This window comes from Garra rufa, chromosome 1 (assembly GCF_049309525.1).
Source record: "Garra rufa chromosome 1, GarRuf1.0, whole genome shotgun sequence".
NCBI lineage: Eukaryota > Metazoa > Chordata > Actinopteri > Cypriniformes > Cyprinidae > Garra > Garra rufa.
This window is the reverse complement of record NC_133361.1, coordinates 6,546,815-6,568,994: the sequence shown is the minus strand read 5'-3', so window position 1 is coordinate 6,568,994 and position 22,180 is coordinate 6,546,815. Positions and strand designations below refer to the sequence as shown.

General features: G+C 40.2%; 2 protein-coding genes across 2 annotated transcripts in view; both read right to left on the bottom strand.

Moving 5' to 3' along the window:
- Positions 1-21,024, bottom strand: part of LOC141341641 (obscurin-like) — a 31,881-nt gene extending 10,857 nt beyond the window's left edge. The window contains exons 1-3 of the mRNA XM_073846421.1: positions 20,964-21,024; positions 20,542-20,865; positions 20,129-20,440 (exon numbers count right to left, since the gene is read on the bottom strand). Of these exons, the coding sequence (XP_073702522.1) occupies positions 20,129-20,440; positions 20,542-20,865; positions 20,964-21,024 (697 nt within the window). The remainder of the gene's footprint in view (positions 1-20,128; positions 20,441-20,541; positions 20,866-20,963) is intronic.
- The window catches only part of LOC141336572 (uncharacterized), a 92,353-nt gene that overhangs the window by 49,736 nt on the left and 20,437 nt on the right, over positions 1-22,180 (bottom strand). The window lies entirely within an intron of this gene.

The window sequence follows — 22,180 nt, the reverse complement described above, 5'->3', positions numbered from 1 at the left end:
GCTCTTTTTCAGGGTGAGAAATCCATGGTCCATTTGCAAATATTTGCAGTCAACAATGTTTTTGACATTAGGACATTTAATTTCAACAAGTCCAAATTGAGGATTGTCAGTGGGATCGAAAACTACGCCATCAGGGGATGCACCAAGCCAGGGAGCATTAGGATGGATGATTAAGCCACAGGGTGAGTAGTTAACATTTTTCAACTTGCTGTATTCCACTGTTACCTCTGACTCCATTTCAGCACCTCTTCTCATCTCTGCTGTCTGTCGGGTTCCTCTGATGATTCGCTCTGCAAGGGACTCTGCAGAGCTTAGGCCTCTGACATGGCATATCTCCCGAAACCTAGAAGCTGTTACTCTTGATCTGCGAAGCTGATGCCAGTCAGGACAAGAGCTTTGTTCGCGTGTTGCCTCTTCAATTTTCTGAGCCACATCTAATGGTGTGTTTAGACTTTGAAGATGTAAGAGCTCCTCCTCAGTGCAAACAAACATGCATTTAGATGGAGCAAGATAATATCCTTCAAGAGGCAAAGGTGGAGTTGATGGGGCATTGTGTAGTGTGATGTACCGTGATGTTAAGACAGGCTGCTGGTAAGACAATACGCTTCCTTCCTGGACCAACCCGAATGCACTTTCAACAAGAGGCTTGTCAGGTGACATGTTCATGGTGGTAACAAGTGGCTTGTCCTCAGGGCTGAATTCTGCGTATGCCTCCTCAACTCTAAACATGCATGAATCTGGTAACGGGCCCACCATCCCTCTGTAGAGTCCACTTCTGTAGGGAAATGTTTAGCTTAATTATTGTTGCTAACATTACATTTGTTATTGCTTAAATTACTATTTCTATAGTTTTTTTAATTATTTTTTTTTACACTTTTTATGTATGATTTTAAATGCTTAAACACTTTAACAGCATAAAGACTTGCAATGAAATGCAGCAAACAAAGTATCTTTGTTTTCAGCATCCTTGTACCAATTTAAAAAAAAATGTGGTTGCTGAACTTACCTCACTCCACCTTGTGCAGAACAATTTGCTACAGGTTTTGTGAAGACCATGGCATTGATGGGGCCTGGTTTCACACCCTGACAGACAAATGTAAATAATCTTAGAGAGAATAACAAAGCTGAAACTATAAACTTAAAATGCACTTTTAAAAGAATTCAGTTTCTACATAAAATTACCCTGCATAATGTAAAGAACATTTTGTGAAAATTTTACCTTGATATCTTTAATATGAACTGAATAAGATCATGTCAAATATTGAAATCATGGTGAAATAAATGGTTGAAATTGAACTTTGATGCTCCTGTTCTCAAAATTACATTGTTTGTGAAATTTAGACTACAATCTCAATGTCACATATTGTGATTATAATGTCTTATAAATAAGGCTAAATTTCTGATGTTAAATTACCATTGTTCGTGGTTTATGCCAGGATTGTTCTCTTTCAGTGCAGCTAAGCACAGGGGGTACAACAGATAAATTAAGCTGGGAATAATGGGCACTTTGAAACAGCAAGGCAACCGTGTGATTGCACAAAGCAGTGCCTGCCACACATGAACACTTGCTGTGTGTGAGCACCACAGGTGAAACATCCCTGAGTCCAACCTAAAAAAAACACAGAATTATTAACTTGTACTCCTTGCTAATAAAGTCCAAGTTAGTAACATTTTAGTAGAACAATAACCAAGGTGGCTTTGTAGGAGCAGAATACATTGTGGCTACTCTGTGTTTATGTAATACTTCATACTGGAACCATACAGGTATCTTAAGAAATGCAGATTTCAAATTCAGACTGACAACATTCTGATTCTTCTGCAAAACCTCCTTGCTATTTGTAATACTTCAATAAAATGAACACATTGGAACACACATGAACAATTCGGAACACATTGGAACACACATGAACAATTCGGAACACATTGGAACACACATGAACAATTCGGAAACAACACATGAAGGCACTTGAACACCTGAACTGGTTTTGGAGAACGGTAAACCCTATGTCTCTAGCATACTATTAAATTGTGTGGTGCCTCATTCTTCCTCATTGACCTGTAACACAAGGCTCTAACGCAGACTTCCCCTGACAGCCTGTCTTTATTTGATACTGATAACAATAACACAAACACATATGATGAAAACAATTAAGGCATTCCTGTTTGTTTACAGTTAGCTAACAGTTAGCACTGAAAGCTGAATAATATTAAATGTTGCTTACCTTCGTAACCGTGTATATACGAGGCTGCGTATAATTTAAAGCCTTTCTCCAGCTTGCTGGATGGTACTTTTGTTGTTTTGCAAATACGATGCACATCAGTAACGTTAATCCGTGGGAGATCCTGGAGACAGCGGGTGTAGAACGTAGCCATTGCTAAACCGGAACTGACTGAGCCCTATTGAAAGGAACGCGGAAGTAGGCGTGCAAGTAGCGCATAAATACCGTTTTGGCCTCTATAATGTGGCGTGATAGATCGTTGTAGCTTCTTTGTAGTCGCATGTACAGTTTCGTTTTTGTTCTGGATACAGTTCTCTGCTGACACACTGGAGCGCACTCGCCACCAACTGGACAGGAGTGGGAATTACAGCTACAAATTACAATAGGTCATCCTCAGTGCAATCTGTCAAAGTGACGGACGGCCTTCGGATTTTTGCAATCTGTCAATGACGGACAATTTTCGGTTAACGCGACCTCTGATATATATATATATATATATATATATATATATATATATATATATATATATATATATATATATATAATTAATTCATCTGTCAGCTGTCATTTTGACAGTCACGGCAACCAAAGCTCAGGTCCGGAGACAGTGGAGAAAGTTGCACTTGCACAATAGTGTCTCAAAGGTGCAGTCACACACAAAAACCAGAAACCAAATCAGGATATTTGTCATATATTATGTATAATTTTAGTTTGTTTCTGGCCAAAACTTAGTGTATACCTGCAGAACACTTGGAATATACAGGTCCTTCTCAAAAAATGTGCATATTGTGATAAAGTTCATTATTTTCTGTAATATACTGATAAACATTAGACTTTCATATATTTTAGATTCATTACAACACAACTGAAGTAGTTCAAGCCTTTTATTGTTTTAATATTGATGATTTTGGCATACAGCTCATGAAAACCCCAAATTCCTATCTCAAAAACTAGCATATTATGAACAGGTTCTCTAAACGAGCTATTAACCTAATCATCTGAATCAACTAATTAACTCTAAACACCTGCAAAAGATTCCTGAGGCTTTTAAAAACTCCCAGCCTGGTTCATTACTCAAAACCGCAATCATGGGTAAGACTGCTGACCAGAAGGCCATCATTGACACCCTCAAGCAAGAGGGTAAGACACAGGAAGAAATTTCTGAACGAATAGGCTGTTCCCAGAGTGCTGTATCAAGGCACCTCAGTGGGAAGTCTGTGGGAAGGAAAAAGTGTGGCAGAAAACGCTGCACAACGAGAAGAGGTGACCGGACCCTGAGGAAGATTGTGGAGAAGGACCGATTCCAGACCTTGGGGGACCTGCGGAAGCAGTGGACTGAGTCTGGAGTAGAAACATCCAGAGCCACTGTGTACAGGAGCCAGGTCAAGCCACTTTTGAACCAAAAACAGCGGCAGAAGCGCCTGACCTGGGCTACAGAGAAGCAGCACTGGACTGTTGCTCAAATTTTGCATGTCATTCGGAAATCAAGGTGCCAGAGTCTGGAGGAAGACTGGGGAGAGGGAAATGCCAAAATGCCTGAAGTTCACTGTCAAGTACCCACAGTCAGTGATGGTCTGGGGTGCCATGTCAGCTGCTGGTGTTGGTCCACTGTGTTTTATCAAGGGCAGGGTCAATGCAGCTAGCTATCAGGAGATTTTGGAGCACTTCATGCTTCCATCTGCTGAAAAGCTTTATGGAGATGAAGATTTCATTTTTCAGCAGGACCTGGCACCTGCTCACAGTGCCAAAACCACTGGTAAATGGTTTACTGACCATGGTATTACTGTGCTCAATTGGCCTGCCAAGTCTCCTGACCTGAACCCCATAGAGAATACATGGGATATTGTGAAGAGAAAGTTGAGAGACACAAGACCCAACACTCTGGATGAGCTTAAGGCCGCTATCGAAGCATCCTGGGCCTCCATAACACCTCAGCAGTGCCACAGGCTGATTGCCTCCATGCCACGCCGCATTGAAGCAGTCATTTCTGCAAAAGGATTCCCGACCAAGTATTGAGTGCATAACTGAACATAATTATTTGAAGGTTGACTTTTTTTGTATTAAAAACACTTTTCTTTTATAGGTCGGATGAAATATGCTAATTTTTTGAGATTTTGGGTTTTCATGAGCTGTATGCCAAAATCATCAATATTAAAACAATAAAAGGCTTGAGCTAATTCAGTTGTGTGTAATCAATCTAAAATATATGAAAGTCTAATGTCAGTGTATGTGCTCAGAGACGGAGCAGAACATGGATAAATAATTACATTCAATTTCTGTAGTATTGTTAGACTACTTTAGACTTGCATAAAAGTATTCAGTATTTTTTAAAGCACTGTTTTTGTTTTTGTTTTTTTGTTTTTTAAATTAATCACTATAGAGTTTTGGTCCCTGTCATAATCGTTTAAATAATCGTGATTACAATATTGACCAAAATAATTGTGATTATGATTTTTGCCAAAAATCGAGCAGCCCTAGTTTATTATTATAGTGGTTTGATTTTACATCAATTAAAATCTGTGAGAAATGTTTCGGATCGCTTAGACACGGACAGCATAAAAATATTATTAACTAATATTGTTTCACAAAATACATACAGTAAATAAAGTAAAACACTTACTTTTCTGTTTTCCTTGTTAAAACCAACATCCCGTCTGCTCTGCATCTTGAGTGAAAGAAAATATCCCTCTGTGAAAAGTGTAATATTGGCACATAAATATGAATCAATTTGATGTTATAAAATACATATCTTACATGAGGTAAAACACTGACTTATGGTGTTTCCTTTTTAAAAGCGACCTTCCCGTCTGCAATGCACAGCATTTAAAATCTGTAAGAAACGTTTAGGCTCGTTTAGGCCGGCATGAAGTAATATTGTTTTATAAAATACACATTATAAATGACTTACTTTCGGTGCTTTCCTTGTTTAAACCAACTTCCCCGTCAGCTTTGCATCTCGAGTGAAAGACAATATCTCTTTGAGAAAAGTGTAGGACTGTAACAATACATAAATATTGCTATGAATTAAAATTGTTATAAAATACATATTTGAAATAAGTTAAAGCACTTACTTCTGGTGTTTCCTTTTTAAAAGCGACCTTCCCGTCTGCAATGCACAGCAGTTAAAATCTGCAAGAAACGTTAAGGCTCATGTAGGCCGGCAGCATATTGATATCATCATGAAGTAATATTATTTTATAAAATACACATTGTAAATGAGGTAAAACACTTACTTTTGGTGTTTTCCTTGTTGAAACCAGCTTCCTTGTATGTTCCGCATCGTGAGTGAAAGACAGTATCTCTCTGAGAAAACTGTAGGGCTGTACAATAAATAAATATAGCTGTAAATCAATTAGATTTTATAAAATACAGTTTTTAAATAAGGTAAAACACTAACTTGGTGTTTTTTTTTTGTTTTTTTGTTTTTTGTTTTTTGTTAAAAGCAACCTCCATGTTGTCACAGTTCTGTCTGTCTTGTCATTGGTTTCTCCCATTTGTCTTCCCCCTGTCATTTGGTTATCATTTGGTTTAGTCCTCGTTTGTATATCACCGTCACCTGTGTTAGATTTGATCGTCATCTGTATCACCTGTGTCTTATGATTAGTCTGTCTTTAAAAGTCTGTCTGTGAGTTTAGTTCCCTGTCGGTCTTTAATGTTGACATTTATGATAATGTTTACCTGTGTGTGTGGATGTCTCCTGTTCAGTACAAGAAGTTGATTAAAAGGATATATTATTCATGTCTGTCTCCCGCCTCGTCGAACCAGCACTGTCACGTAACAGGAAGACCGACCGAAACAGTTTTACCCGGCACCTTCCCCTGCGTTTATTTTTTCCGTCTTTGTTTTTCCCAGTGTTTTGTTTTTTGACTTATTATGGACCCTGCCGTTATCATCATCCTCCTGAAGCAGGGGAACCGCTCTCTCGAGGACCACATCAGAGACTTTCTGTTCCTCGTGCCATCAACACACTACCCGGACAGCCGCTTGTGCACGTTCTTCCGCAACGGATTAAATGACAACATCAAGACGCAGCTGTCCAGGGAGGGTCCTCGAGAGAGCCTTGCCGGATACATCGAGTGGGTGCTGGTGCCCTGTGGATCTTCCTGGACTGTCGGTTTCGTCGAGGAGGACGTCAGCCCCACTCATGACCCAGAGAGCAGCCTACCATCACCCCGACACGCAGAGCATGAACCCGAGCGCACCGCGGATGAGGGCCTAGAGCCACGAGCGACGGAGCCAGAGCCCTCTCCGGCTGACCAGGTGCGTGAGCTGGATTCTACATCTGCGACGGTGGATTGCGACGTGGAGCAGATGAGGGAAATGGAGAGCCCTGCCCACTGCAACTCCGCTGGGGGTGAGATAGACAACTCTGGGGACCTTATTGACTTCTTTGCCGAAGTTGTGGATTATCAATCATTTGACTTAATAGACTTTTTCTCTGAGCCACTGACCTGCCTAAGCTTCCCTCCCACCCGCCCTCTTCTGTCTGAATCTGCCTGGTCCCCGCTGGTTCCGCCCAGCCGTCCTGAGTCCCCGCTGATTCCGCCCAGCCGTCCTGAGTCCCCGCTGGTTCCGCCCAAAGTCTCCCAGGTCATCGGTCAGTCCCCTTGCTCACCCTCAGCCCACCATCCATGCAGTGGGCTCGCCGCAGGGATGCCAATCAACATCGGTGGTATGGCTGGAGGATCCCTCGGCTCCGCCTCCAGCCTCACAGCCCAGATCTCCACCTCGGCCCTCCGACCCTGCGGCTCCACCACGGCTCTCAACGCCCTCAGCTCCACCGTCGCCCGTCGGCCCACCAGCTCCACCGGGCTCCATCGTCCCTCTGGCTCCGCCTTGGTCAGTCGTCGACCATCCGCCGCCTCGGGGCTCCACTCCTCTGGCTTCGCCTCATCCCTCTGTCCCTCCAGCTCTGTCAGGCTCCTCCTTCCCGTCAGCGTCGCCTTCATCCTCTGTCGCTCCGGCTCCGCCGCGGACCTCCGGATCTCCTCCTCTGCCTCGGTCGCCAGAGCCTCCTGTTCCGCCTTGGCCCTCCGGTTCTGCGGTGTCGCCCTGGTCCGTCGGCTCTCCACCTCCGCCTCGGGTTCCTCTGCCAGCTGCTCTGCCTCTGTCTGTCGGACCCCTGGAGTCGGCGGTCCTCCCTCCACCATGGCACCTCCCTCCGTCGGCTCCTCCGTGGGCTGTCATCCTGGCTGCGATCTGGGTCCTGCTCTCCTGCTTCAGGTCCCTCCTGTTTCCTCCCTGGCTCCTCCCACCGTCGTCGCCCCCTTGGACTGTCTTTTTTGTTACCTGGACTTCTGTTCTGGTCCTCCTCCGGGGGTTGCGTCCTCCGCCAGAGCCCCCTCCTTAATTGACTCTGGTTTCCTGGTTTTCCGCCCCTCTCGTTTTTTCGTTTTTTCCACGGCGCGAGGACGCGCCTTTCCGGAGGGGGGCGTAATGTCACAGTTCTGTCTGTCTTGTCATTGGTTTCTCCCATTTGTCTTCCCCCTGTCATTTGGTTATCATTTGGTTTAGTCCTCGTTTGTATATCACCGTCACCTGTGTTAGATTTGATCGTCATCTGTATCACCTGTGTCTTATGATTAGTTTGTCTTTAAAAGTCTGTCTGTGAGTTTAGTTTCCTGTCGGTCTTTAATGTTGACATTTATGATAATGTTTACCTGTGTGTGTGGATGTCTCCTGTTCAGTACAAGAAGTTGATTAAAAGGATATATTATTCATGTCTGTCTCCCGCCTCGTCGAACCAGCACTGTCACGTAACACATGTCCCTGTTTATTTGATAAAATACACATTATAAATAAGGTAAAAGACTTACTTTCGGTGCTTTCCGTGTATAAACCAACTTGCCCGTCTGCTTCGCATCACAAGTGAAAGACAATATCTCTCTGAGAAAAGTGTTGGACCACACAACACAAAAATCATCATAAATTAAAACTATATTATAAAATATTTTCATTTTGGTAAAACACTTGCTTCTAGTGTTTCCCTTTTAAAAGTGACCTCCCCGTCTGCACTGCATAGCAGTTTAGTTCTGTGAGAAGCATTTAGGCCCGTTTATTATCACACAGCATTTAAATTTTAGTATTTTATAAAATACATATCTTAAATGAGGTAAAACACTTACTTGTGGTGTTTCCCTGTTGAAAGTGACCTCCGCGTCGGCGCTGCTTATCAGTTCAAATCTGTGAGAAACGTTTAACGTTAGACTCTTTGAGGCGCACAGCACATAGCGGTTATACATACATTTAAGTTATATCATAATGAAGCAATGTTATTTTATAAAATACATATCGTAAATGAGGTAAAACACTTACTCTAGGTGCTTTCCTTGTCAAAACCAACTTCCCCATCTGCTCAGCATTGTGAGTGAAAGAAAATATCTCACTGAAAAAAAGTTTAAAAGCGCACAACGCATAAATACTGCTACAAATCAATATGATGTTATAAAATAAATGTTATAAATGAGACAAAACACTTAAATAAAAAATATAGGGTGTTATGTGTGTGTGAGTAGGAAAGCAGGTGATCGGTGCTGTGAGAGGAGTTAGAAGGGAGAAAGACATATAAAGAAGCAGGCACGGACGGATGCAAGTAAAAACTTGACAGAAACGAAAACATTGTAACAGCATTTAAACGCTGCGGAGACTGACGGTATCGTGTTTGTTATGATATGCTAAATTAGGGAATTAACACAAATAGTTAGATAGAGGTAAATGGAAGAGCAAGCGAGGAAAGACGAAAAATAAAACTAAAATGAATTCTTATCTGAAGTGGTGTTAATATAACCAGGGAGTGGTACTGAGGTCGCGGTAGAGCCGCCTGTCCACGTAGAGCCGGTCCACGGCGATGACGGCTCCTGAGGCGTTCTGGATGAGACTGCGTCGGATCGGGAACAGAACTTTGCATCGCTCCAGGATCTCTTTGGGGAACTGGTCGTTTACGCTGAAGTCTGTTCCTTTCAGCTCCCTGACGCAATTCTTCACTTGTTCCTTCTGCTTGAAGTATCCGAATTTGGCCACAACAGGACGCGGCCTCGGGGCTCCAGGTTTCTTCGCTCCCAGCCGATGGACTCTTTCAAAGCAGATGTTTTCCACGGTGTCTTCCGGAAGCTTCAGGTACGTCTTGACAAAGGTTTTAACCGTAGCTTTAGCGTCCTCTTTGGCAGATTCCGGGATGCCTGAAAACACCAGGTTATCTCTCATGCTATGGGCCTGGAGATCGATGACAGACTCTTTTATTTTTTTTTTATTCTCTTCACTTAGATGAGTCACATTCTTAGTTAGAGACTTAACCGATTCCCGTAGTGATGCGTATTAAGCAGCGAGTGTTTCCACCTGCTGCTGGCTGAATTCCAGTGATTCCCTATAGGGATTTGAATTCACGGTGCAGGATCTCGACCAGAGACAGCCTCGCGTCGAAACTGGACAACCGCTTGACGATTGAATCCAGGATGACGGTAAAGGTTTTCTCGTCGGCGATGTTGTTTTAGGCGAATCTGCTGGGCAACTTCTTTTGGAAGATGGCGTCTCGCTTTTGGCTGGGGAACATGCATTTTGGTTTTTCTTCAGACTATAACTTCGAAGCACCAGTCGATGTATTCCTGGAGAGTTTCCAAATTTTCCTCGCTGTTCATTCAGTTTTTTTTTTTTTTTTAGAGTTATAGAGTTAACTTTTCAGTATAAAGGTCTTTACTGCTGACTTATAATAAAAAGCCTTTTGTCGCCATTTTATGGCTGAACAATGTCTATAAAATAACCATCACAAACATAATTTCTCAATACTAAACATTTAAAAACTACTATTTTTACAATATAAAATATTATTTATTGAATAGTAATATTTAATAAAGAACAACAACAGCCATGTTCAGCACAGTGCACATTGCCCTCTTGTGATGGAAAAACAACTTGTTCTTTTGGGCTTGGTTTTTACTGTACTCAGTAATTTCAGTGTAAGTCACATCATCTGTCTGCTCCTAAACATCAATGATAATACAGATAAAAAAATTAAGCTATTAAAGGCTCATCCATCAATAATATGTGAAGCAGACTTATTATTTTACTCAGGAGCTGCATGTTGAAGCAAAATATGTGTGAAACCTGCAGGTTTAGTGAAATCTTTTAAACAAACCCGAGTTTAGCATGACAGGGGAATTACCACAGTATGTCAAATATTCACAGACATTAAAACTACAAAACTCACCACAGAGTCATATGTCTCTCTTCTGACACCTAAAAAATAATGGCATTGGAATAATTTTGATCAAACACAACAATAGATTTCTAAAAGAGTCTGGTGCTGCAGAATATAAATATTATTTGTGATAACTCATTGATTTCTCTTAACTTCATTCTATATGTAAATACTTAATCAGATGGTTTAGATATTTATGTCTGTTATGTAACATAAGAAACTCAAAAAACGTGCACGCTCAATTTTTTTTTTTTTTTTTTTTTTTTCAGAATCAGTCAAAGAATCAGAGCAGGACAGTTTATTTTACATCTGCACTTGGTAAATACTGTATGTGGTAGAATAACTAGATATTCTAAGCACAATGTGTGGCAATTGTCTGAAACTCTTATACCAATACTCCAATCCATTGGCGCTTAACCTCGCTGCACCATCTCACCTTTAGACTTTTAGAAAAAAGCAAAGACCAATCTCGAGGTTAGCTTACAAAATACATAAGACAAACGAGTATGCAAATATCACAATGACGTAATCGTTTGGTCAAATATTGAGCATTTAATATTTTATCAAATTGTCAATTTTACTAAGAAGGCAGACATAATCTACATAAAGTTTGAAGGTAGTCTGTGGAGTTTCGTGTTTTGAGGAATTAACAGGTTCTTAACAAACTGTAAACCTACATGTTTGAGAATCAGTACAGTGCTGGCTTGCAAAAACTGCAATAACTTCTCGTTCTGGTCATCTGATAATGTTTCTGCCTGAGAAAGTCTGGAGAGTTACACTTAAAAGTTTCTCCAGAGGGCGCCAGAATTACAAACATACAGAATGTCTGTCCGTATAAAGACTTTTGCGACAACCCTGGTTCAGTTTCAGTGGACACTTCTGCTGGTCAGCACTACTGTAAGGAAGAGATTGGAGAAAATCAGACTGGACTGCTGGAGAAAAACAGAAGACAGCTGAGATTGAGATTCAGCTCCAACTTGAACAAAGTAAAGGAAATGTTTTGTCTCATGACAGAGAAGATTGTAAAATAGAGTGGCATAAGTGTTTAGCACATATTTAAAGACCAAAAAAGAGGTTTACAAATTCTGAATTTATATTTTTGCACATGGTACATCTCAATGAACAATGTTGAAGCATGCACGTGTAAAAGACAATTATTCATATATTTTCATAAATGAGATTTTGTCTCTGCATTGAAATGATCAGTAAACAAACAAACAAACAAATTCAAAAACATTGTAATTAAAAAAATGTACATGTAAATATGGTAATTTAACGATTTAAATGGACTATTACAACATTTGAAAAGCCTTCTAAAAAGGTTCATGTAATGATTAGTTGTATACCATGCATTTCTGTAATAATCATTCATGGTCATCAAAGGTATTTGTCTTGCTCAGTTTATCTCTGTATTTAATATTACATTTAAAGCATACAGTACAGTATATGGAGCAAATATCATTGAAAGCTGAAAGCAAATATCCAAAATATCATTGAGATGAAGATAAATCTTGCAGTAATCTGGATAGTTATTTGTAGAGAGTATTTTATTATAATATTGTATTCACATTTCCTCTCAGTGCTACGAGTCCTTTCTCCCTGAAAAATAATTCAACAAAAGCATTTATTGACCTCTCATGAGAGCAGATTGTGAATCATCAGATTGTGAGACGCTCAAAAACTCACCAGCTCTTCTTGCACAGATGATCTGAAGAAGAATCACAGTAGGAGCAGCAAACGCTGCAGTCTTAAGAACAATCAAAATCTCTAGAGGAAAGATGTGTGGACAGATCATAGACACAACCAAGAGAGAAAACAGCATAAATGAACTGCATGTAAAGATGTGTCGTACCTCTGAATAATGATCCAGCTTTCCTACTGACTTCAGTTTCTCCTGGATCTGTGATCATGTCTGTTACTTCAGTTCAAACATAATGAACATATAAACAAATACCCATATATTTCACATCACATAAATATGTACACAACCTGTGTGAACTTTATTAATAAATAAAAATGTCTCAGTTCTGGCTTTGTCACTTACTCCAATATTACGTCGAGTGACACAGTTTTGGGGATTGTACTTGAGACCCTATCACCTCTGAGCTAAAGAGAAAAGGCCAGTGAACATTGGCGAGTAGAATTTGCATGCCTCGCCCCTCCCCCGTACACACAGGCATAAAAAGGTGGCCACGTGGAACCACTCAGTCAGATTTCTGCTTCTGAGCCTCTGCTCTACTACGAGAAGAGAGAATAGAGAAGAGAGAAGAAAAACAGCCTGCTCGATCATGTAACCGGCTTAAACTCCGGCATCGTGCAAAGTCTTTGCCTTCTACAGTGAAGTGCAGCCCCCTTTGAGTGCACAGTTGTGCTGCGTTTCTTTCCTGGGCACACCAATCTAAAATAGCAAATTTCTTACAAGGTTGCTGAGAGATTGTATGCAATCATCAGCTCTGGTTGCAAGAGTTTACAGTACCGTGGGTCAGGCTGCCTCCAGCTTGCATGCGATGACCATCCTGCAAGTACACCAGGTCAAAGCACTAATAGAGATGCACAAGGGTATTTCTGATTGCAGGTTGCAGGTTCGAGTCTCAGGTCTGGCAGGGATTGTAGGTGGAGGGAGTGAATATACTGCACTCTCTCACCACAACCCTTGAGTCCCTTGAGCAAGGCAACGATCCCCCAACTGCTCCCCTGGTGCCACAGCAATAGCAATATGGCAGCCCACTGCTCTGGGTGTGTGTTCACGGTGTGAGCGCACTTGGGTGGGTTAAATGCAGAGTACAAATTCAGAGTATGGGTCACCATACTTGGCCACATGTCACTTCCATTCCGTTCCATACAGGAGCTGCACACCACGATCGACTTTGCCTTCCAGGTGATGAAGGTCAATGTGTGGTCCCTCAGTCAAGTGATGCCTACCATGGTAGTCCAGGAGTGCCACCTCTGTTAACGTCAGATTCAGCCAAAGTTAACTTTCTCAAAGCTGCCATCTCCCAGGCCAGCCTCTTCGGTGACACTGTCGAGGGCTTTGCCCAGCAGTCCATTAGTCACAGCCTGCCCTGTCCCTCAGTGGCCTGCTAAAACCACCCGCAAGTCTGCCAAGCTGCCCTGACACAGGCAGCCCAGAGATGGAGAACTTCGAGGGGACCTCAATATCTGTGCTCCCACCCCCAGGGGAGGACCCAGGGTTGTATCTTCACTGCCACTGACCCCTGGGTGGTACTCAAACACTCACAAAAAGAGCAATTTCATCCATCTCTCGGTCTAGTGCCCGGGTCCCGTTCCTGACCGACGCTGTGCCTCGACTTGGATTCATAGCTGGAATTCGCCATTGCGGGAACCAGGGAAGGTAAGTCCCGTTCGCACCCCGTTATGTGGACGCTTTGAGCAGATCTTTGTCTGCTTGGGTGACAGCAGAGGGAAATTCTGTCTCCAAACAGAGGTAGGCCCTTTGGGTAAGCAGTTGCCATCACCTTGGCCTATGACAGCCAATGTCAGCTGTGTCCTAGAAGTTCGAGCTCATGCCATTTGGAGCGTTGCCTCTTCCTATGCATGGCCTATGTAGTGGACATATGTAGAACTGTGGGCTGGGTGACACCTAATACTATTGCAAGGTTCTATACCTTGCGTAGAGCCTGTGCGTTCTCCCGTGTGTTAAGGTAACATCAAGTAATTTGCGGGAGGACGGCTCAGTGTCGGCACTCCTGACAGATATGTGCTCTGTTCCTCCAGTTTTTCCCCCAGGGGAACTCTGGGTCCTCCACACACCCCCAGCCCGATCTAGGATGGAGTAGTCCGTAACTGTGCTCTGGAGGGAGGTTTCCTTCACCCTCCTCCAGTTGTGGCAACCTCAAGTATTCTCCACGGTAGCTTCCGTGTTCCCTTAATAAATATCTAACTAGATATATATTATTCTCCTTATTCCCATGTGAGTTTATTTTGTCATCGTGCTCCGCCCCCCAACGGTTGCTTCAGGAAACTGGCACCCCTGGTGGGCCGTCAACGGTCTACAGGATGTTGGGACAGTTACGCGTTGAGCCCCCTTGTTCTGACATGCTAGCCTGTCAGCATTGCATCTCGGTTGCATAACACAATTGAGGATTGTGCCTTTTTCCAGAGGATCCCCAAAACTAACATTGAACTGAATGACTGAGAGGGAATGTCTGGTGTTTTCACCATCTGTTGTTCTTACAATACTGAGATGACTGATAGCTAGTCTACACCTTCACAAGTAAAAGAGTGAATTAATTATATCAGGTGTAGTATTTCCAGAGCTGTGATCTCACTGTTGAGGTTTGGAATCATGTTACTCAGAACTCAGTCAGTTTGACTGCAGTAGAGCAGCGATCATCTCTGAACACAGATTAGACTGATGATGCTGAGGAATTCCTACAAATTCACATTCCAGTTCTTCTTTTTTTGTGCTACACACCAGTTAACAAAAGACACAAGTTGAGCCATGTGGTTAATTACAACACACTTTAAAACTTTCCACACAGGCTGGCATGACGAAACTAGTGTGTTTGCCATATTAATCCTATAAACAGAAAAAATGTGCCAAAATGTGAAATGTAAGATATCATTTATTTAACCAAAGCAAACGTAGATTTCGAAGTCATTTTCATCTCAATATTTAGTGTTAATTTAAAACAAGGAAAAGTTGCTACTGTGAGACTATTATACTGTAAACTCGAAATCTAACCACAACAAACATATAACTGACAAATGACCAGTGTTGGGGAGGTTACTTTGGAATTGTAATAGATTACAGATTACAAATTACCCTATTTAAAATGTAATAAGTAGTGTACATTTTCAATTACTTTATAAAAGTAAAGTAACTGATTACATCCGATTACTTTTTGATTACTTTTAAGTTTCTAATGGATATTTTCAACTAAATAATTTTCAAGCATTTATACCAAGCAGGTGTGACCTTACTCTGTTTACTGTTAGAATTTCAAAATCTTTCATCACTTGAATTAAGATTATATTAATTTAATTTTAAAGTACAGCCACCACAAAACCAGACCTTATAACAAAAAAAATGTTTTACTGTTGTTACAAAATAAAGCTCATTCTGATTTTGAAATGATCCTGCTTCGTTAACGTGCTCACATTTCATTTAAAAATATGCTCCTAAACATTAGCATTACGCAATCGGTCGCGATACACTCAAGAGCCAATAGAATTGGCTGACGTAAGGCTGCTTCTTTCTGGTGGCCTTTTTTTTTTTTTTGCCTGCGGTGAACAGGGTGAGCTTTACAGCAGACGGAGATGGCGATCATGTTCCTCTCACAAATCAATAGTTTTTTCCTCAGAAGATTCGGAATATTCTTCTTTTTTTTTTTTTTTTAATAAATTGTGACTGTAGTTGTATCTGCCTGTTATATCTGTTTTATTGCCAAATGCTTATGTTTAGGGGCAGGGGTTGGGTTATACTGTAATATATATAAAACTGTTGTGACTGTTTGCATTGAAAAACCGCACCCCAATACATATGCAATAATGGCAATATTATTAACCAATATTAGAGAAGCTCTTTTCCAAAATGCTATAAATCCATTTTAATAGTTTTAAGGAAAATTAAAAAAAAAAAAATTACCTAGACCCATACATTTTGTTTATATTCAATTTATCCTGTTAAAATGGTCTGTTGACTCAGTCTGACCATGTTAATCAATGATTGTTAAAATAAACTTATAGGCCCGGTTTCCCAGACAGGGCTTAGACTAAGCCAGGATTAGACCATAGTTCAATTAGGACATTTAAGTAATTTTTATAAACATGCTTAGAAAAAAACATTACTGGGGTGCATCTTGAGACAAAACAAAGGCACTGATATATTTTAAAATCAATCAGTGCAATTTTATTTCAGTTGAAACAACTCAGACTTACATTTTAGTCTAGGACTAGGCTTAAGCCTTGTCTGCGAAACCGGGCCATATTGTTTAAGAAAAATATTGTTGATTATAAATTCAACATTTTTTTTTTCAAAGCGCTACAAATCCATCCATTCTTTTCCCAATATTGTTCATTTATGTCTTTAAAAATCTTTATTTTTAGTGTCAGTCATTTGTTTATTTCCAGGACTTTAAGATGCTGCATTTTCACTTGCATTGTGTTCAGGAGATGAAGTATGGCCCTGTCCTGGACAACCTGGTATGGTCTTTCATCAAACTTGTTAAAATTCATCATCAGGTCATCCGGTGACAGCTTTTAGTTTGCACATTTTAGTTTGAAAACTCTTGGGTTGCGTTTCATTGTAAACAGACCAAAACTAAGACTTTTGAAAACAATGGCATGGCTGCCCACATTCTCTCTGCGTGTCCTTGACAATCGTGTAAACAATTCATTTTAAAACTCCAATTTAAAATGAAAACACACTAGTGTAAACAGGGCCTAAGTGACAAATCTTCTTTTTTGTTTGTGATTTTATTTGTCTTGTCGCCAATTTTCTACCCACAAGTGTAGGTATCACTGGCTCATCCAGGCCATCACAAGTGATATTAGAGTTTAAAGCACTCATTTTGAAGACTGAACACAAACATCTCTCACTTCAGAGTGCCGCCATGTTGGATTGTTTTTTTGTTTGTTTTGTTTTTTGGCGTTTATTGCATTTTGGAAAAGAGCTCTTCATTTCATTTCATCATGACAATAAAATTCCCAGTGCTTTTTGGATGACCCTGCATGTCGAAAAATGGAGCTAAAAGGGTACCATGTGCATCAAAAGAGGCTAAAGGGTCCTGACCAAACAGCAATATGTGACAAATTGGGAGTGAGAACCTGTTGCTTTTCCCATCCTTAAAATAGGACACACCCTGTTCCTGGAGATCTACCTACCTGCAGAATGTAAACTTAATCAGTTGAACCACTACATAAACTCAAATGGATACCTGGACCATTTCCAATCTGGTTTCAGACCACATCATAGCACAGAGACAGCGCTCATAAAGATAATAAATGCTATTCGCCTAAATTCTGATTCTGGCAAAATAGCAGTGCTGGTATTACTAGATCTCAGTGCTGCGTTCGACAATGTCGATCATAACATTCTTCTAGATAGACTGGAAAACTGGGTCGGGCTTTCTGGGATGGTTCTCAAATGGTTCAGGTCATACTTAGAAGGGAGAGGCTATTAAGTGAGTATAGGAGAACATAAGTCTAAGTGGACGTCCATGACATGCGGAGTCCCACAAGGCTCAATTCTAGCGCCGCTGTTGTTCAGCCTGTATATGCTCCCACTAAATCAAATAATGAGAAAGAACCAAATATCATATCACAGCTATGCAGATGATACCCAGATTTACCTAGCCTTATCGCCAAATGACTACAGCCCCATTGACTCCCTCTGCCAATGCATTGATGAAATTAACAGTTGGATTTGCCAAAGCTTTCTTCAGTTAAACAAGGAGAAAACGGAAGTCATTGCATTTGGAAACAAAGATGAAGTTCATAAGGTAAATGCGTACCTTGACGCTAGGGGTCAAAAAACTAAAAATCAAGTCAGGAATCTTGGTGTGATTCTGGAGTCAGACCTCAGTTTCAGTAGCCATGTCAAAGCAGTAACTAAATCAGCATACTATCGTCTCAAAAACATTGCAAGAATTTGACGTTTTGTTTGGAGAAACTTGTTCATGCCTTTATAACCAGCAGGGTGGACTATTGTAATTTTCTCCTCACTGGCCTTCCCAAGAAGACCATTAGACAGCTGCAGCTCATACAGAACGCTGCTGCCAGGATTCTGACTAGAACCAGAAAATCAGAGCATATCACACCAGTCCTCAGGTCCTTACACTGGCTTCCAGTTATGTTTAGGATCGATTTTAAAGTACTTTTACTCGTTTATAAAGCTCTCAATGGCATAGGACCTAAATACATTGCAGATATGCTCACTGAATACAAACCCAACAGACATCTCAGATCACTAGGATCGAGTCAGTTAGTAATATCAAGGGTTCACACAAAACAAGGGGAATCCGCTTTTAGCTATTATGCCGCCCGCAGCTGGAATCAGCTTCCAGAAGAGATCAGATGTGCTAATACATTAGCCACATTTAAATGCAGACTTAAAACTCACCTGTTCAGTTGTGCATTTATTGAATGAGCACTGTGCTACGTCCGAACAGATTGCATTATTTTATGTATAATAATTTTTACTGTTTTAATTAATTTTAAATACATTTTTAAATAATTTTAAATGTTCTTAAATCTTGTGTTTTTATTGTTGTGATTATTATGATAAATTTTGTATGATTTTTATATTATGATTTTAATTCCGCTTATGTACAGCACTTTAAATTACCATTGTGTATGAAATGTGCTATATAAATAAACTTGACTTGCCTAAACATTTTAGAAACATTTGGACATTATGAACTTTTAAAAAACAGTATCATCTTTGGTTTTGGAGGTTATGCTAAGTCTACATTTTCCTTTAATTATATCCTTGTTTTAATTAACAAATGGGCAAAAAATGACAGCTCTTCTTGTTTCCCTTTTAGTTTTCTTTTACATTTTCATGTCTTACAATTACCCATGATTATTCTACTCTTTTAAATAAAAGGACTGTTATGCATATTCACTAATTCACTAAATGATACTTCTTCCCACCCCTATCTGGAATGCAGATACTATATTTTGAGCACTTCCTATGTCGATCTGCCTCCTTAGGATGAATCGCTTGTTGTATTCCCCAATTGAAAGTCACTTTGAATAAAAGTGTTTGCTAAATGAATAAATGAAATAGTGAAGATATAGTTCACTCTACAATAGAAATATGGTAGAATGTGATATTATGTTGCCATATTCAAATATACATTTAAATATGCCAACATATGCACACACACACACACACACACATTCACACACACACACACACACACACACACACACACACACACACACACACACACACACACACACACACACACACACACACACACAATTTACTCAGACGAACTGATTAACACACATGCACAATCATCTCAAAACTGTTCATACATACCTACCTGTATGCATATATTTGCACATTGCACAACTACTGCATTGTATCACATTGTTTTTGTTGTTTTCTAGCTCTTGTTGCACATTGCTCGTTTGCACACCTGTAATTGCACATGCACTTTGTCTATTTTTTTGTTGTCAACTTTTGTTGTGTTGTTGTGCTGTTAATTTATGTTGTTGCATGTATGTGGCACCTTGGTCCTGGAGGAACGTTGTTTCGTTTCACTGTGTACTGAACTGTATATGGTTGAAATGACAATAAAACCTAAAACCTACTTGACATAATATCGCACTCTACAATATTTTTATGAATACATCTCTGACAGAGACCCCTCCACTATCAGCCAATTCCTTTTGCATAGTTGGTAGGCATGCTGATATCCATAGCAATGAGGTCAACCCTGCCTGTATTTTATCTTATGACTTAAGACTTCTCTAGTAAAAGTTTGTCTCAGCAGCTTTGTGAATAGGTTTAAAAAGAGATAAAGATTAAATGTTTTGTGAATACAGGAGAAAGACAGTGATGATGTACCTTTAGTTACATGATCTTGAGAGTTTGTGATGTTGACTGGAATCACTGCTGTTGCTGAATCAGCTTGAGCTGTACAGGATGAATATTGGTTCAGATACATCATACTGTAGAATATGACAATCATATTTTAATCAGAGACTCTCCCTTAACCAATTCATGAGACTGTTTTCTCACCTGAAATCTTGACAGTATATGTGACTGAGGTCTTGACTTGATTTCTGTGAGTAACTTGACATCTCCACTCTCTGTTGTCATGTTCATTCAGGAGTGTTGTAGTCAGATTGATTGTACAGTCTCCTGGAGCTGATATCTGATATCTGGAGTCTGATTTCGTAAGTTTAACACCAGCCTGATTCACCCAGAACACCTCAATTCCCTCAGAATGGATCCAATATTCACAAAATTCTCCAGCATATGAATACAACTGACAGGAGAGAGTCACAGAGCTGCCTGGACTGATCTCAGTCTGTGAGGATGATGAAGAGACTGATACACAAAATAAGACACAAATCACACCCTTTTTAATCATCATGAGAATTTAAATTAAGTATTTCCCTTTTAAATTGACCACATAATCATAAAATTACCGTGAAGAACATGTAGATAAACACTTGCATTAGTTCCTTGTTGTTTGTCATTCACAGATTGTTGGCAGGTGTAAGATCCATAATCTTCTTTTGTGATGTTCTTGATGTTCAGAGAGCAGTCACACCCCAGACTCAGTCTCTCATGTCTCTCTGTGTCTTTCTTCTTTATCCCTGAATAAATCAGTTCAACTGCAGCTATATGTCTGAATCTGTTCTCATATATCCATGTAGTTGATTTGCAGTCAGGGAGAGCATTATTACATGGCAGATAGACATTTTCACCAGAACTGATGAACTTGTGAGCATAATCCTCTCCACTGGTACCTGAAACACAATATATTATTGAATTAAACTTTTTTGTATGCCAATATAAACTAAACTCTTTGACAAGGAGTTTAAAGAGCATGTAGAAATATGTTTACCTGTGAGAAGTGAAGAGAGAATGATCAGTCCCAGCAGACACAAATGACACTTATCAGCCATTTTCTCTTTCTTTCAGTCTTCCTCTTCATTATAAGCTCACAACTATTTCTTTAAATCCTATCCACCCTCCCTGTGGTTGTGCACTTCCTCTTATTTGACCAACTGAGTACTTAAATTCTGCAATTGATATATAGCGACACCCTACCAATCATAACGTAAAAGTGTTACTTGATATTTCTTTAAAATATATAATTCAACTATGTTTTAAAATGTTAGAAATTGACGGTTCCTTGTTTATTTTGGTTGGGGGGGGGGGGGGGGGGCTTGGGTTGGAGATGACAACTCTGCCCTTTATGAGACAAGATGAATGAATGAGGAACTTGAAAGTTTCCACATGTTCAAGGCTGTAGATGTGTCTCAACCAAGTGACAAAGACCATTGAAATGCAGAGGTATTTCAAGAACACTATTTTTTTTTTAATTTCTCTGACCACACAGTATTTCACAGCGTGCTGATATACAGCCATTTCACATTGCTACAAGTGTTTTATGTAGAGTATTATGAGAGAGAGATGTTAATGTGTTATTGCCTGCATCTGATACATCATTCATTCTTCAGCTCAATCTCATATTCACAATTAAAAAAAAAATAGTTTGAACATCCGCTGAGGAAAGTCATATTAATGCCGTAATAGCCTTTCATCTGTTAAGGGGGATTTCCAATGAAAGAGTAAAACAAACTGAAGTAACAATTATCAACGGACACTGGGGTGTGAACCGACACAGACTTAAATACACAACAAACAGGGCGTGGTTACAAATGAGATAATAGGATGATGAGGGGGAAAACACAAATATGGGCATGACTCTACCAAAAGAAGATGAACAAAAAGGGGGAGACAAGGATTAAACCATATGAATTGGAAACATGGGGGGGGAACACTAGGAAAACATGACAGAACTGTTTCAGGGACTGCTGAAACAGTTCTATTCTGCTGTCATTGAATCCGTCATCTGCACTTCAATTACCATCTGGTTTAGCTCAGCTACCAATTCTGATCTCAGAAGACTACGTCGAATAGTCCATACTGCTGAACGAATCATTGGTACAACCCTCCCTACCCTTCAAGATCTGTACTTATCCAGAGTACGAAAAAGGGCTGGCAAAATTACTCTGGACCCCTCACATCCAGCACACTCTCTTTTTAAACTGTTAC